This window comes from Lampris incognitus, chromosome 10 (assembly GCF_029633865.1).
Source record: "Lampris incognitus isolate fLamInc1 chromosome 10, fLamInc1.hap2, whole genome shotgun sequence".
Taxonomy (NCBI): Eukaryota; Metazoa; Chordata; class Actinopteri; order Lampriformes; family Lampridae; genus Lampris; species Lampris incognitus.
Genome location: NC_079220.1, coordinates 3,057,218 through 3,073,062, shown reverse-complemented (window position 1 = coordinate 3,073,062; position 15,845 = coordinate 3,057,218). Strand labels below are relative to the sequence as shown.

General features: G+C 43.4%; 1 protein-coding gene across 1 annotated transcript in view; it reads left to right on the top strand.

Annotated features, from left to right (window-relative positions):
- LOC130119526 (zinc finger protein 646-like) overlaps positions 1-15,845 on the top strand; it is a 42,756-nt gene that overhangs the window by 10,871 nt on the left and 16,040 nt on the right. Inside the window, exon 3 of the mRNA XM_056288051.1 lies at positions 14,518-14,761. Within this exon, the coding sequence (XP_056144026.1) occupies positions 14,518-14,761 (244 nt within the window). The remainder of the gene's footprint in view (positions 1-14,517; positions 14,762-15,845) is intronic.

Here is a 15,845-nt window from a genome sequence, read left to right as displayed (position 1 = left end):
GCGAAAACCAGTTTGCAGTTGGGAGAGGTGACTGCAGTCCAGCCCAGATGACCGGTGGCTTGCTCTTTCATGCCGATAAACAGAGACAAAGTCAGTCGCATCTGCCAACGAGGCTGAGCTAGTGCTAACAATAGCAGGTCTGCTGTCAGGCCCTGGGCTAAGGTTATCTGGAGTGCCCATCAACCTCTAACATAATCCTAGCCGAAAGAAACTGCTCTAACTCACGGACACGTCTCTAGTAGAGACAACCTATCTGTAACTGCGGAACAGTGACCACACACCATAGTTTTAACGAGGCTGATTTGACTGCAAATGTAATAGAGCTAATTGCTAAGCTGGGCTAAGCTCGAAGTTAGTAACAAATTAGGAACAAGAGGCTGCCTACTAAATGCAAGAGTCGTTTGAGAAAGAAAACTAGAGAATCTAGTGATAGGTGAACTAAACACAGAAAATAGCTAAATCAGTAGGACAAATGAAGAGGTTAGGGCAGAATATTATAGAGACGAGATAGTAAGAGAATTAACAGTTAGCGATCTCACAAAGCCGACTCTCACAAAAGCAGAAGCCGGAAACAGCTGGCAGTGAGGAAGAGTTAGGAAATGTTACGGAGGTGGAAGAAAGTAAATTTGGTGACGGACTTGATGTGGAGCTCAAAAGGATAGAGTGGGGTTTAAGATGACTGCTAGATTTCTGACCTCAGAGGATGGGCAGATGGAACAGCCATAAATGGGACAGGACAATGTCTCCTACATTATTGAGCAGAGCCTTCGGAGCCACCAACGTAACCTCCGTCTTACTGCTGTTGAGCTTGAGTAAGTTTGAAGTCATCCAGTTTTTGATGTCCTTAAGACTACCAGTCAGAGATGGGGGAGGGAGTTTTGAGGTGGTTTTGGGGTGGATGTAAATCTGTATGTCGCCAGCATAGCAGTGGAAGGTAAGACCGTGGTTTCGGATGATCTGGCCCAGGGGTACCATGTATATTATGAACAGCAGGGGACTAAGTACAGAACCTCGAGGGACACCTTGGTTTACAGGGGCTGGGGAGAGGGAGGATTTGTGTTCCCAAGTGACGCATACTTTTGCCCGTTAGTCAGGTAGGTTCTGAACCAATCCAGTTCTGTCAGTGTTGTTGCAGTGATGCCCAGAACTGTTTACATGCAGTCAATGAGAATGGTGTGACAGATAATTTCATTGGTAGCAAAGAAGTCCAGGAGGATGGGGTTGTTAAAATGGCAGGAATCAGTGGCAATGGTGAGGTCGACAAGGGCCGTCTCTGTGCTATACTTGGCCCATAAACCTGATTGGAGATTTGTACAGGTCATTGTTAGTCATGTGACACTGTGATTGGGTAGCAACAGCTCGCTCCAGAATTTTAGCAAGAAACGGAAGGTTGGAAATGGGTCTATAGCTGTCTGTTATCCGGGTCCAGTCCTTGCTTCTTGAGGGTTGGAGTGGCTACAGCCAGTTTAAATGAAGGTGGAACCGCACCAGCAGAGAGGAGTTCACAATGCTCACAATGAGAGGGCACAGAGAAGGTTGGCAAGCTTTGACCAATGAAGATGGCATTGGATGCAGTGAGCAGATGGTGGCTTTAGATCTGGTGATCAGCTCTTCAGTGTGGGCTGCATCAACAGGTGATACAATGGAGAAATGGCAGTTTGGAAGGGGGGTGGAGAGGGCAGTGCTAGTCACAACCTGAGTTGAGGGCATTCCCCATGTTAATTCTTCCTCTTTTACCAGTTTTCAACCAATTGCAATTTCAATGTTAGAGGGTACAGTCTCCAAGATGAACTCCTCCTTGTACATTTTAGACATCATTCCCACTCAGCTGCTCAAGGAGGCATTTTCAACTGTTAGCCCCGTTATTCTGCAAATTCTCAATAATTCTCTGGCCTCTGGTTCTTTTCCAGACAGTTTTAAGCATGCCATTGTTCACCCACTGCTGAAGAAACCTAATTTAGATTCCTGTCCTTAAGTAATTACAGACCAATCTCCAAATTTACTTTTTTATCAAAGGTTCTAGGGAGAGTAAATTCATTTCAATTGATTTATTTTATGAACACTAATATTGTTTTTAACAGTTTTCAGTCTGGTTTTAGAGCACTGCGTAGTACTGAGAAAACTCTAGATAAGGTCACTAATGACCTACTGCTGACTGCTGACGTGACAGCTCAGTTTTAGTTCTTTTAGACTTAAGGGCTGCCTTTGACACAGTCGATCACAGCAGCCTCTTACATCGCTTAGGGACTTGAGTTGGCATCAAGCGCTCGGTTCTTAATTTATTACACTCTTACCTCACCAACAGAACTTTTTCTGTTGTTCTGGGTAACTCTACTTCCTCGATGGCTCAGTTGAGCTGCGGTGTCCCTCGAGGCTCAGTTCTTGGTCCCCTTCTGTTTTCTATATACATGCTGCCCCTTGGCCAGATTATTCAAAATCACAATGTGTGGGCATCCAGGTAACGTAGTAGTCTATTCCATTGCCTACCAACACGGGGATCGCTGGTTCGAATCCCCATGTTACCTCCAACTTGGTCAGGCGTCCCTACAGACACAATTGGCTGTGTCTGCGGGTGGGAAGCTGGATGTGGGTATGTGTCCTGGTCGCTGCACTAGCGCCCCCTCTGGTCAGTCGGGCCACCTGTTCAAGGGGAAGGGGAACTGGGGGGAATAGCGTGATCCTCCCACGTGCTACGTCCCCCTGGTGAAACGCCTCACTGCCAGGTGATCATGATGTGTTTTACCATTTTTATGCTAACGACACTCAGTTATACATACCTAAAACCCACAGATCCTAGTGCCCTAGTAAATCTCACACCTGGCCTCTCTGACAATAAATCACGGATGTCCAAAAATTTTCTTAAATTTAATGATGATAAGTCTGACATCATTTTGTTCGGTCCCCCAAATTCCATCAGCCCTTTTTGTACTAATTTTCGTAGTGTGTCAGGTAGTCTTGAGCAGGCTGCTAGGAATCTTGGGGTAATATTCGATGCTAAACTCAGTTTTGATAATCGAATCAAACATGTTGTTCAGTCATTCTTTCTCCAGCTCAAGGTAATCTTCAAAATAAGGTCAATTGCTGATCTATAAAAAGTTGGACATGCTTATATCTATTCCCAGCTTGATTGTTGTAACACACTTGACTCGGTTATCAGCAAGGGCTCCCTCCACCGTCTGCAATTGGTACAAAACACCACTGCTCGGCTCATTACCGGGACAAAGGCATGACCATATCACTCCTGTGCTTGCCTCCCTACACTGGCTCCGTTATATTTCGAATTTATTTTCAAAATGTATTGCTCACTTTTAAGGCCTTAAACGGTCTTGCTCCTACATACATTTCTAATTTATTGTCCTGGTATACGCTCTTTCGGCCATTAAGTTCCGCAGATGGAGCCCTGCTGTTTATTCCCAGGTGTCGGTTTGTCACAAAGGGTGACCGGGCTTTTGCTGTTAGAGCCCCCACACTATGGAACTCTCTTCCTATTGAACTAAGACAAACCAAGTCTGTAGCTTCTTTTAAGTCTCATCTTAAAACTTGTCTTTTTGTGATAGTTTTTACAAATATTTTATATTTGTTTTTATTTATTCATACTATTTTCATTTTTATTTGGTCTTATTCTTATTTTTGCCTTGTCTGGTTTAGTTCTTTGTAAAGCACTTTGTAACATTGTTTAAGAAAAGTACTATATGAGTAAAATTATTAGAGTATGTGGTAGATGGATTTGATTTTTGACTGAAAAAAGTCCAGAAACCTATTGCAGCATTGTATAAAGCCGTTGATGGGGATGGGTTCCAGGTGCCAACATAGCCTGTTGATAGTGAAGAAGAGGGATCCAGGATTTCCCTTACTGTTATTGATGAGGTTAGTATAGTAAACTGATTTCGCCTGGGAGAGGGCATTCTTGTAGTAATTGACATGCTCCCTGTAGGCTTCCAAGTGGACTGGGAGACCAGATTTTTTATAAAGCCTCTCATGTTGGTGGCCAGCAGACTTCATTGAGTGCAGCTCAGGAGTAAGCCAACGAACAGGCAGAGAGAAAGAGACGGTTTGAGTTTTCAGAGGGGAAACAGAGTCGAGGCTGGAGGGAGAGGAGTGTGTCATAGTGAGACGCCAACTCCGCAGTTGAGGAGGTAAGAAGATCTGGGTTATTTTGTGTTTGTAGTATACTTACTGGAATAGTTGCGCTGACTGATTTAATGTTCCTATATGAATTGGTCCACTTTTGACAATTTTGTTAGGGGAACAGCCACATTACACAGGGAAGCAAGATGGTCAGCGATGGTAAGATCCAGTCTACGCAAGTTGAAGGGGACAAAACCTGTCGAGCAGACAAGGTCCAGAACATGGCCTTTGCTATGTGTGAGAAATTTTACATGCCGAGTTAATTTGAAACAGTCAAGGAGAGACAGAGACTCAGCAGCAAATGCACAACTGTTGGAGTCAACGTGGATGTTAAAATCACCTAGCATGAGCGAAGTTGGTGACATGGAAGACAAGTGTAAGGGCCTCTGAGACTTCCGAGAGAAACACAGAGGATGGATTCGGAGGGCGGTAGACTAGGAACCAACCCAAAGGGCCAGACATTCAAAAAAGATGAGGTACTGGGTGTAGGGAGGATCTTTGTCTTGAGGTTTGTTTGATGGATAATCACAAGCCCCCCCCACCCTGACCCACTGAGCGAGGCTTTGTAAGATATACGTAGCCTGGTGGAGTAGCTTGATTAAGAGCACTAAAGTAATTTGGCTGCTGCCAGGTTTCTGTTAAACACATAATGTCGATGCCCAGGATAGCATTGTATATCGAGTGTTAAGTTACAGGTACTATAGTTTTTGTACTGGTTGCAATATGTACATTTGGCCAAACAACGGCTTGCGTGGAAGTATACATGTTATCATGTATTGGGAGGAAGTGGAAACTTTAATTGTGAAGGTACAGGAAGTGACGTGTTTGTTGTTGCACATTGAGTTCATTGTGAACACGGCGGTTGCCAATAAAGCAGTTGTTGAATAACTTCAAATGTTTGTTTTCTCATCGAGTAACATTGGTGGCAGAGGATTGTTAGTGACTACAGAGTAGGGTTGGGAACCGGAACTCGGTTCCAAATTAGAACCGAGTAAAAAAGCCGGGTACCGGGTCCCATTAAAAAAAAAAATTGAATTTCAGTTCTGCTTATCAGTTCCTAAAAGAGATATAGATCTTTATTATTGCAAACAACGGCTACATATGTCTGCAAGGACTTGGCGGCTATTTTTTTCTTATATCTGCCAGGATCTGTCTACTTTATGCATCAATGCAACCGTTCCTGCGTGTCCGTGTCCATTTGTTTTGATACGAGCTAGCGGCTAGCATGTTTGACTAGCATCACAGCAGCAGTTTGAATGATGGACCGTGGTAAACGGTCCAAAGTGTGGCTGTACTTTGCCAAAGAAAGCGACAGTAAGGCTAAGTGCAGTAAATGTGGGGAGTTAATTAGCTGCAAGGCAGGTTGCACCTCATATCTGACCAAACGCTTAAGGCAGAACGGCATCGATTTGAATGAATTACTTGTGCAGTAACAGTTACTGTCATGTTGAATTTTTATTTGCAGGGAGATGACCAGGGCCCTAAATTCAAAGTACACTCCTCCCTCCAGATATAGTTTGAGGAATTAACTGATTTCTGCATGGTACAAGGTGGAAAAGTCTTAACATTTTAAATATCTGAGCTCAGTGATGTTAGCAAATGGTTCAACCGTTACTGCTTTCCACTTTGTTGTCAAGTGGAATATATGAGAGATTAGAGTATTTTCCACCACTAATTAACTACAAATAGGACTTTGTTGTTTGGACAGTAGTATTTTCCTTGGATGATGTGTTTATTTATATGTATTTACATTGTTAATGTTCAGTTAATGTTTAAAAAAATAAAGATTTTTTTGTTATCTAAACATTTGACCTCTTTTTTTACCATATTAGAATCGAAACTCTGAATCGATAGGAACTGGAATCGTTAAGCAGAATCAGAATTGGAATCGATAAAATTCAAACGATATCCAACCCTACTACAGAGTCCCACCGGCTTTGACGAAGGGAAGCCATATGAAAGAATGAAGTTGCAATTTCGATTAGTGTTACAGAACTTGAGAAAAATAAGCATGAGCTTGCTGTAGTTTTGGCACTTTCGGGAAGAGCAAGAGAAATAGCTATTGAAATAGATGATTTTCAATAAAATGACTGGTATGAACTCTTTACTTGCGAAGCTGACAATTTGTTTCTCAAGGAAGAAAAAATCTGAACCTATGACGCTTACTCGAGCTTCGGCCGGATTACAAGAGACTGTATTGTTTCCATGGCGGACTATATTATCGATTTTGACCAACGGTACCCTCGGATGCTCAAACACAAGATGGAACTTCCCGATGCAGTGTTAGCTTTTAAACTGCTGAATACTGCACGCTTGGACACGAAAGATTGACAGTTAGCTCTCGTAGCATGGACAGATCTGAGTTTTACATCAATGAAGTCAGCATTGAAGGGCATATTTGGAGGAAAAGCATCTGCTACCATCATGGGAATTAACCAAGAAACTACATATATTCCGGAGCAGAGGCGACAGAGAGGCAAGTCATGGCCCCAAAAGGATCAACAGAAGACACCATTGCCTGGCACAAACCCAGGTAGGGTTGCAGATCAAAGTGCTTTTTGTCAATCCACTTTTCACTGAGACAAGGACTGTCCACACAAAGGAGAGCAAGTCAAGCTGACGGAAAATAGTAACACAGATAAAGAGGAGTGAAACATCACTCTATACACAAAATAGTCGCCCACTGAAGCAGAAATCTTTATGACGGAGTGTTTTTGTTCAGCAGTCATCGACACTGCATGCACAAGGACTGTGTGGGGACAGGACTGGCTAGATAGCTGCATGACTAAGCCAGAACCAGTTGAATGACTTGAGGAAAACAGAAACACCCAGTTGTAGACTCTTTAGACTTGGAGGTGGAAAAGTTGTCTATTCCACTAAAAGGTAGAAAATTCCTGCAAAAACAGACTTGTCATATTGAAACTGAAATAGTCCCAGCTAAGATTCTACTGCTTTTGAGCAAAGCCTCCATGAAAACAGCGGGGACAGTACTGGATATGGAAAAAACACAGTGGTGATGTTCAACAAACATGTAAAACTTGACTTTACAAGCTCTGGTCATGACTGTGTGAACATTTTGGACAACAAAATCAAGAACATTCAATGGGATTACCAGGTCTTGGCAACTTTACAAGATGGCACTCCAAAAAAAAAAGCGAGAGAGAGAGAAAGAGAGAGCATGAAGAAAGCCAGTGTGAGGATGAAATATTGACAATCTCAGAGAAAAAATGAGCTCATTAACAAAACAGAACATCTTGTTGAAGCGTCATAAACAATTTGGTCATGCTTCCACTAACAGGCTATAGAGGCTTCGAAAGCTTTCCAGCAATAAAGATACAGAATGTAACACCATCCTGCAGAAAATTGTGAGTGAATGTGAAATATGTCAAAGATACAGTAACACTACATCAAAGACTGCTGTTGACCTATCACTGGCATCTTGGTACAATGAGACTATGGCTGTAGTTCTGCATGAATTTGAACCAAGCGTGTGGTATCTCCACATTATTGACCAGTTCACACAGTAGAGGACTGTATTGGGATTGGGATCCCATAGGTCTTGCAGGACCTAACGCAAATCTTGTCAGGGTGGGCGGTTTTAAATGTGCCGCAGGTGGGAGTGGGCGGTCAAAATATAAACTGCAGGTCCCGGGATTTAGCGCTAACCAGAAGGATGGCATCAACAAATGACGTTAAAAAGATTAAAGCAGGTCATTACAAAAGCAAAACAAGGCAAGTGTGATATTTGGAAAAATTCCTCAGTTGTTACTGACAGAGATGGAAATTAATTGGCCCTTGTTAGTTGCAACAAATGCAAAAGTATTGCTCTACAATGGGCACAAATCTGGCACCTCTTGGTTGAGGCGACATACCTACTCCATTGTCCCTGGTCAACGTAAGCTCTGCTTCAAAGATAAAGCATTTCTTCATGCACATATTAAACAAGGTACTGTGGGGAAATGTGTCGCACGCCGATGTAGAGAAATTCGGCCATATGATTTCATCGCTGGTGTTTTCTATTAAAAGCTGAGACATTTTTATTTTTTATCAGCTGAATAAGAACAAGCCTAGCTTTGGCTACTACTTAGTCATCTGGTAACTACTATTTAAGTTGTGACCCATTCAAACTTTTCCTGCATTCACTGCATGGAATTTGAAACTTTGTTGCAAAGCAGTCGATTCATTTTTCAGTTGCATGTAATGGTGCAATATTTTTGATAAATCAAAGTGTTATGTTTAAATGCTGAGGAGGGGAATGGAATAGAATAGAAAGTGTTTATTGTCATTCTACATAATACAATGAAATTAGAAGTGCTACTCCTGATCATTGCATTAAAAAACGGAAACGAAACAAAATAAAATAACCTCAGCAAAACAAACAACCACAGCCAACAACACGTCTAAAATAATAAGTAAAGTACATATAATGTAATTTTGCCCTAGAATAGGTGTACTTATTGCACTAGAATAACTAATTATTGCACTAGTATGAATGTAATTATGCACTAGAACATAATTTCGATACGTTAGTACTGACAGGTACTTTGCATCTCTTTGTTAATACTACACAGTAAAATAACGTGTTTTCCCTGTGGTACAGGAAGAGACACAAAATCAGTGGAGCTCTATTGTGCAGGCATTAATGGTCAGAATGTTTGCGGGTGTGGGTGGGAGTGGACACATATTGCGGGAGCAAGAGGGAAACACCACATTGCAGAAATGGGCAGTAATGGTCAGAAATCCAGCGGGAGCAGGATTAGGAAAACAGCCCCGCTCAGGGCTCTGTCACATGGTTTAGTGCATGCAGCATTCTGACTGCAAAGAAATCTTCTGATATAGTGAAACACTTTGTCCATTCTCGGATTAGTGTGCATGGTCCATCTTAAAAACTGTACAGTGACAATTGGTGAGAGTTTAACAATGATGAGGTGAGAGCTATAGCAGAAAACTTCAACATAGAAATAAAGAGAAGAGCTGCCTACAGCCCATGGAGCAATGGACTTTTGGAACGACACAACCAAACACTTACTGAGATCATAATGAAATTGAAGACAAGTAACTGTTGTGACAGGGACACGGCAATGGACTGGGCTCTTGTGGCAAAGAGCACCATGCCAAATGTCCATGGCTACAGTCCTCACCAGTTGGTTTTTGGAAAGAATCCCAATCTAGCATCTGTCCTAACCAAATAAACCCCCAGCTTTAGAGGGCAGGACAAAAGGTGAATGGGTGGCAAAACACATCTCGGCTTTACATGCATCGAGAAAAGCTTTTACAGAAGCAAAATGTTCAGAAAGAATACGGAGAGCACTGTGGAAAAAAATACGTCATACAGACAAAGAGTGGAAACGACCAGGAGTTGTCATCGGTCAGGATGGTGCAGTGCTGTTTGTCAGACATTGGGGAACCTGCATTAGGGTATGTTATCTCATTTTGAGAAATGTGAATACAGAAATGTGGATCAGCGTGTCATGAGGGATGATGCTGAAAATGACACAGACCTTGATCAAGGACAGGAGATTGTTGACAGTAATGTAGAGGACATAGAAGACACTAACTGAGGTTCATCAAGGTTTAAGACAAATGTAGCCAACAGGAATGACCACTAGGGTGCAGAATGAAACAACATCACACAAATACCATAGAGACACATAGTGGTACAGAGCAGGGAACAGATATCAGTCTGAAAACAGGACAAATCGTGAAATACAGAGATAAAGACAGGGTATTTCATAACTAGCTAAGGCAGGAGTGGGCAGTCTCATCCAGAAAGGGCAATTGTGGGTGAAGACTTTTGTTCCAACCAAGCAATTACACACCTGTGTCTCCTAATCAAGTTCCTCAGCAAATACTCTACTGGTTGATTAGTGGGATCAGGTGTGTAACTGCTTGGTTGGAACAAAAACCTTCACCCACACTGGCCCGTTCTGGATAAGATTACCCACCCCGAGCTAAAGTCTTAGGGCATGCAGCCAAAGCCACGGGCAAATACAAACTGGTATAACTTGCTGCGTATTGAGCCCACCAATATTGCAGTCACTGACATGTCAAGCGTAGAGAACCTTCAGGTAGAAAAAAATGTTACTGACACTACTACCATAGATGTATGTGAGGATGTATTTTTATACGTCAAAAGATGTATCATTTGAATTAGCAAAACATGAGAAGATGGAAGCGCTAGAGTGATAACATGTGAGGAAGTTAGGGATGAGGGACAGACGTTCATTTCTACCAGATGGGTGTGCACCCTCAAAGAGACACTCACTGGGTCAGTACTAAAAGCATGGGTTGTGGCTAGAGGTTTTGGGAAGTTAGGAGTGTCAGAGCTGCAAAAGGACTCACCCACATGTGCTGCAGAGTCTCTTCGGCTACATGTGGCAGTGATTTGTCAAAGACAGTGGAAACTTCATTTATGGATATGAAATCTGAATTTCTACAGGGGATGAAACTATCACATGACATTTACATCAGGCCCCCTCCTGAGACTGAGATTGAAGGAACATTGTGGAAGCTCAAAAAGTGTGTATGTTCCCTGATATCAGGCATAGTTGTCAACCTGTTACACTCCCGTTTCTATCTTTAGTCTGACATTGCCTCCACTCTAACTGATTTCAGTGGGGGAGGGGGCTTCAGTTTTCCCTAACCAATCACTAGAGACCAATGCATCTGTCTGAATCTCAACGTCTTTTCAAGTCAACACTCATGCGTAGCCATGCCAACATACTGGTCTTGCTGGGGTTTTAAGAGTGAAGTGGAGTGAAGTTAAAACAAACTATGATGTTGGGCGAAATTGAGAAGACATGCTGTCTAACGCTTGACAATGGCATTAGTCCTGCCTGTGGCATTGATTGGCTAATCATTATTCCCCCTGCGGGACTCATTGAATTATCACTTTTCCTTTCTTTTTTTTAATTTCTAGTTTTTCCCCTTATCCCACCCGATTAACCCAATGGCATATGGCCGGAGCTCTTGTCGAATAACTCCCCTGACTCACGCTTCCACAGGAAGGAGATAGTCGTAACACCAGCTTCCTTCAAACTCATGTCGGCTGCTCTCGCTATTTTACACACTGAAGCCTCGCATGGAATGCATTACCTTCAGGCCGCGAAGGATACGTAGGGAGAATGCTTTCAGTTGGTTGGCTGCAGGCGCCCGGATGGGCCAGAGGGGTCGCTGGAGAACGACGAGTCCCCGAACACTACACCCGCTATCCCTCGGGTAAGGGTGGCCTAATGAATGCCTTATTCCCATGGATGCTCTGGCCGTGACCGGTTACGGCGAGTCTGGGATACGAACCCCCCAGCCACATGACGATCGGATTGCAAGAACGGCGGTTTATTCCACTTGGCCATCAGAGCGGCCTGAATTATCACTTTTTCAACCAAGAAACGGCTGTTTCATGTCATGATGCCAGACCAGAAGAATCAGTCAACTCAGTGGAATGGGTGAATTCAAAGGTCTGGGCCCAGGCAAGTGTGTATGATCTGGCAGATGCTTCCCTGTAATACTACAACAGAGTAAAGGAAGTAGTGCTGACAGCAGGAGGAAAAATTTCTCAAGTTGATCCAGCAGTTGGCTAGATCAGGACTGTGCTGTAATTGGGATTCTTGACTGCCATGTGGATGACTTCATATGCACACAAAGTTGCTCCACTACTGTAATACCTCAGCTAAGATCTGAGACTTTACTCTCAACACTGAAATTGTGATGGGTTGAAACTGAGTAAAAGAGGTAGAATTAACATGGGGAATTTTGCCAAATCATTATGCGGATTGACAAGGCCATACCAGATCAGTTGAGGCTCCATACGGGATTGGCTGAGGCCCAGGTTAACAACGGCCGCCATTGGTGCTGTGCCCTCACAGGGTACCGATGAAAATTGTACAATCCGCTATGGCGACCCCTGAGAAACGGGACAAGCTGAAAGAAGAAGAATGCTTAAGGATTCTGTTGTTCTACAGTATTGTTTGTGTTGTCATTTGTTAATAAAAGACATTAATCTTGAGGGATTTGGTTGAATGAGGTGCTTTCTATGCATTTCCTGTGACATAATAAAGCTTGTGACATTTTTTTCTTATGGATATGGAGTTATAGGGAATTATAGACCTATATGCTCATAATAATAGGCCTCGAATCCGAGACAATGCCCGACAAAGCGCTGTGAAACATCCATCCATCCATTATCCAAACCGCTTATCCTGCTGTCAGGGTCACGGGGACGCTGGAGCCTATCCCAGCAGTCATTGGGTGACAGGCAGGGAGACACCCTGGACAGGCCGCCAGGCCATCACAGGGCCGACGCACACATTCACACCTAGGGGCAGTTGAACATTTCTTTGGACTGTGGGAGGAAACCGGAGCACCCGGAGGAAACCCACGCAGACACATGGAGAACATGCAAACTCCACACGGAACGACCTCCACAGTTGGACTACCCCGGGGCTCGAACCCAGGACCTTCTTGCTGTGCGGTGACCGCGCTAACCACTGCGCCACCACTGTGCTGTGAAACAGAAGCGCAGAAACAGCGTAGTAGCCCCAACAAATTTAAGATTTGAAAGATTTATATTTATAATTTCTTTATTGTCATTTCTCAGTACTCGCGAATTTTGTCCTCTGCATTTAACCCTTCCTATACACTAGGAACCAGTGGGCAGCCACAGTGCAGTGTGTGGGGACCAACTTCAGTTCCAGATTTCAGTCAGCTATTAGCCTAAGTAAACCTTAATCCATCAAGTCAAACAGAGATACAAAGCGCACATATTTCTGTTATAACGATACCTTTAATGAGATAGCCGTAACAGTAGGCTTAACAGTGTACTACTCAGAATTTTTTTAACAAGGAAATCACAAATCACTCAGAAATACAATTATAATTTTTACCAATTACTGACACAGTAAGGTATGAAAAATAAATGAACAAACTGTAATAAATAGAAGAAGGTAGGGCATTTATAATAACAACAGCACAGCTGAGATCTTCTGGTATTTTGTCTTCCCTTTAACGGCCAACGTGAACTGAAGCGTGACGTCACTGCTGTGAGTGAGAGGGATGTCGCGTCCAAGCTGAGACGGTATATATTTCCACATTTTAACAGTGCAAGGAAAAAATATGATGATTATAGTACAAGAATGTGCCGACAAAATGTATTTTCACAGTTCACCTTTGATAGCCTACATTTTGCAAATATATGTAAATACAAGCAACACCTCCAAGTCTGAGGCCACAGTTCTCTACTGGAAAATGGTGGATTGCGCCCTCCGGGTTAGGGATGAGTTGTTGCCTCAAGTGAAGGAGTATCTCGGGGTCTTGTTCAGGAGTGAGGGTAGGATGGAGCAGGAGATTTACAGGTGGATTGGTGCAGCATCAGCAGAAATGCGGACATTGTACCGGACTGTTGTGGTGAAGAGGGAGCTGAGCCAGAAGGCAAAGCTCTCAATTTACCAATCAATCTTTGTTCCAACCCTCACCTATGGTCATGAGCTTTGGGTAGTGACCGAAAGGGTGAGATCGCGGATACAAGTGGCTGAAATGAGTTTCCTCCGTAGGGTGTCTGGGCTCAGCCTTAGAGATAGTGTGAGGAGCTTGGACATCTAGAAGGAGCTTGGAGTAGAGCTCAAAAGGAGCCAGTTGAGGTGGTTCGGGCATCTGATTAGGATGCCTCCTGGGCGCCTTCCTTTGGAGGTTTTCCGGGCACATCCAACTGGGAGGAGACCCTGGGGTAGACCCAGAACTTACTGGAGGGAGTACATGTCCAATCTGGCCTGGAAACACCTTGGGATCCCCCAGGAGGAGCTGGAGGGCGTTACTGGGGAGAGGGACGTCTGGAGTACCCTACTTAGTTTGCTGCCACCACGGCCTGACCCCGGAGAAGCGGCTGAAAATGAATGAATGAATGAATAAAAAAAAACGAATCTCTGCATCCCAAATTTGAAAACGGAATACCTACCCAACAAACGGATATTCGGATAGTTGAATGGTCGAGTCCAGCCCTAGAAATAACTTTGTATAGTTTATTTGGGATGAAAACCTGCGTACACTTGGTTGAGTACCACTGTATAAGAGAGACATGGATGTCCCTTTGCCTGCATACAGAGGTTCTGGCACAACAGCAGTGGTAATTCTGTTTCATTTTGAACGGATCGCCGGGATGTAAAGTGGTTAGACTGATACAGTTACCAGGGTCACCTTAAGAGCCAGTTTTAAAAAAAATTACAAATTTCAGGAATATAACTTTAAAGGCACCAGCAGTTGTGAGTATTAAGGCCATTTGTGAGCATGTAAATCTTCACGGTTGTGGCTTTGAGATGCTAGATAGAATTCTTAAGCCCTTCCTTAACAACAGTGGTAGTCAGTGAGATGATGCTTCCTTTCCCTTCCTTCCTCTAGATGTGACTTCTGCAGCAAGCCCTACACCAACTACATGTCACTGCGAAACCACATGCGGATTCACGGCCAAAAGCGCTACGTGTGCGACCTGTGTGGGAAGGCCTTCCGCCTGGCTCGGTACCTTCGCAACCACCAGAAGATCCATGATGACGGGCCCAACCGCTTTGACTGCCCCTCCTGCTGCAAGAGCTACAGGACCATGTTGGAACTGGCCCAGCACCGCTGCAGTGCTGCATCCAGCCAGGTGTGTGTTCTGTCTTTCTGTCCTGTCTGTCATTCTCTTGCCCTGTTTGTGTGTGTTTGTGCATCATTTGCGTGGGTGTACAGCAAGGCTCCACAATTGTGTCTTGTGTAAAAGTCAAATCAGATTTCTCTCTTGAATGGGCATATTTGGAACCTTGCTTCACAGCAGCTTGTAGGATCTAGCCAGGCGAGGGATTCCTATAGGAAATGGGTCTTTAAACACAAGGGGCATGTAAAATAAGGGGGACTATGAGAATGTACTACATGCCTGTGTATTTACATGGTGCTCACCCACATGTTGACATTTTCATCAGAACATTATGATAATCCATACTATCAGTCCACATGATTTAGGAACCAAATTGGTTTTACTTGATTAATTTTTAGTCAGCTGGCATTTTCAACTGTAATGGGTATCCAAATTTGAATAAATGTACCATTCTCTAGTTGTGAGTTCTTGGGTGTGCATTGTGAATGAATCGATACTGATTCTGGTATCGGATACCGAGTTGATACCAAGCGAAAATTGAGTATCGTCAGATATTTGACCCAAGACTAAAACCCAGTACCAAAAGCCATGAGTGACTTTTCAGAAATAAAAGTTAAATGGCTTGATTCACTGCACGATTTAGACACATGGAAGCCTGTATTCCTTTAGTAGTGGTACAGAAACGATTGTCTCATTTACTTTGCACATTGACCCCCCCCCAACTAGTGGTCTAAGTATGCACTGTTCAGTAAAAGTAATAGATCGGTACTCGACATCGGTTGATACTTAACGGTTCACACTCCTAACCGGTATTGGCAGTGAAAAAGTGACATTGGTGCGTCCCTAGTTTGCCCAAATAAGTGTGTGAGATTGTGCTTGTGGCTAAGTGGTGGTGAGAAACTAACAGCAGTCATGTGACCAGTCACTTTATCTGCTTCAGCAGCTGTCATTTAACAGGTCACAAACCCTCATTTAGAGCTCTCAAGTATCTAGCTAGTAAAACCTGTTGATGGTTAGTTAGAGGAACAATGCGCACAGACTGACAAATTAAAATTAATACCTGCTCTAGTTTATATTATAGTGAGTCTATTTGTGT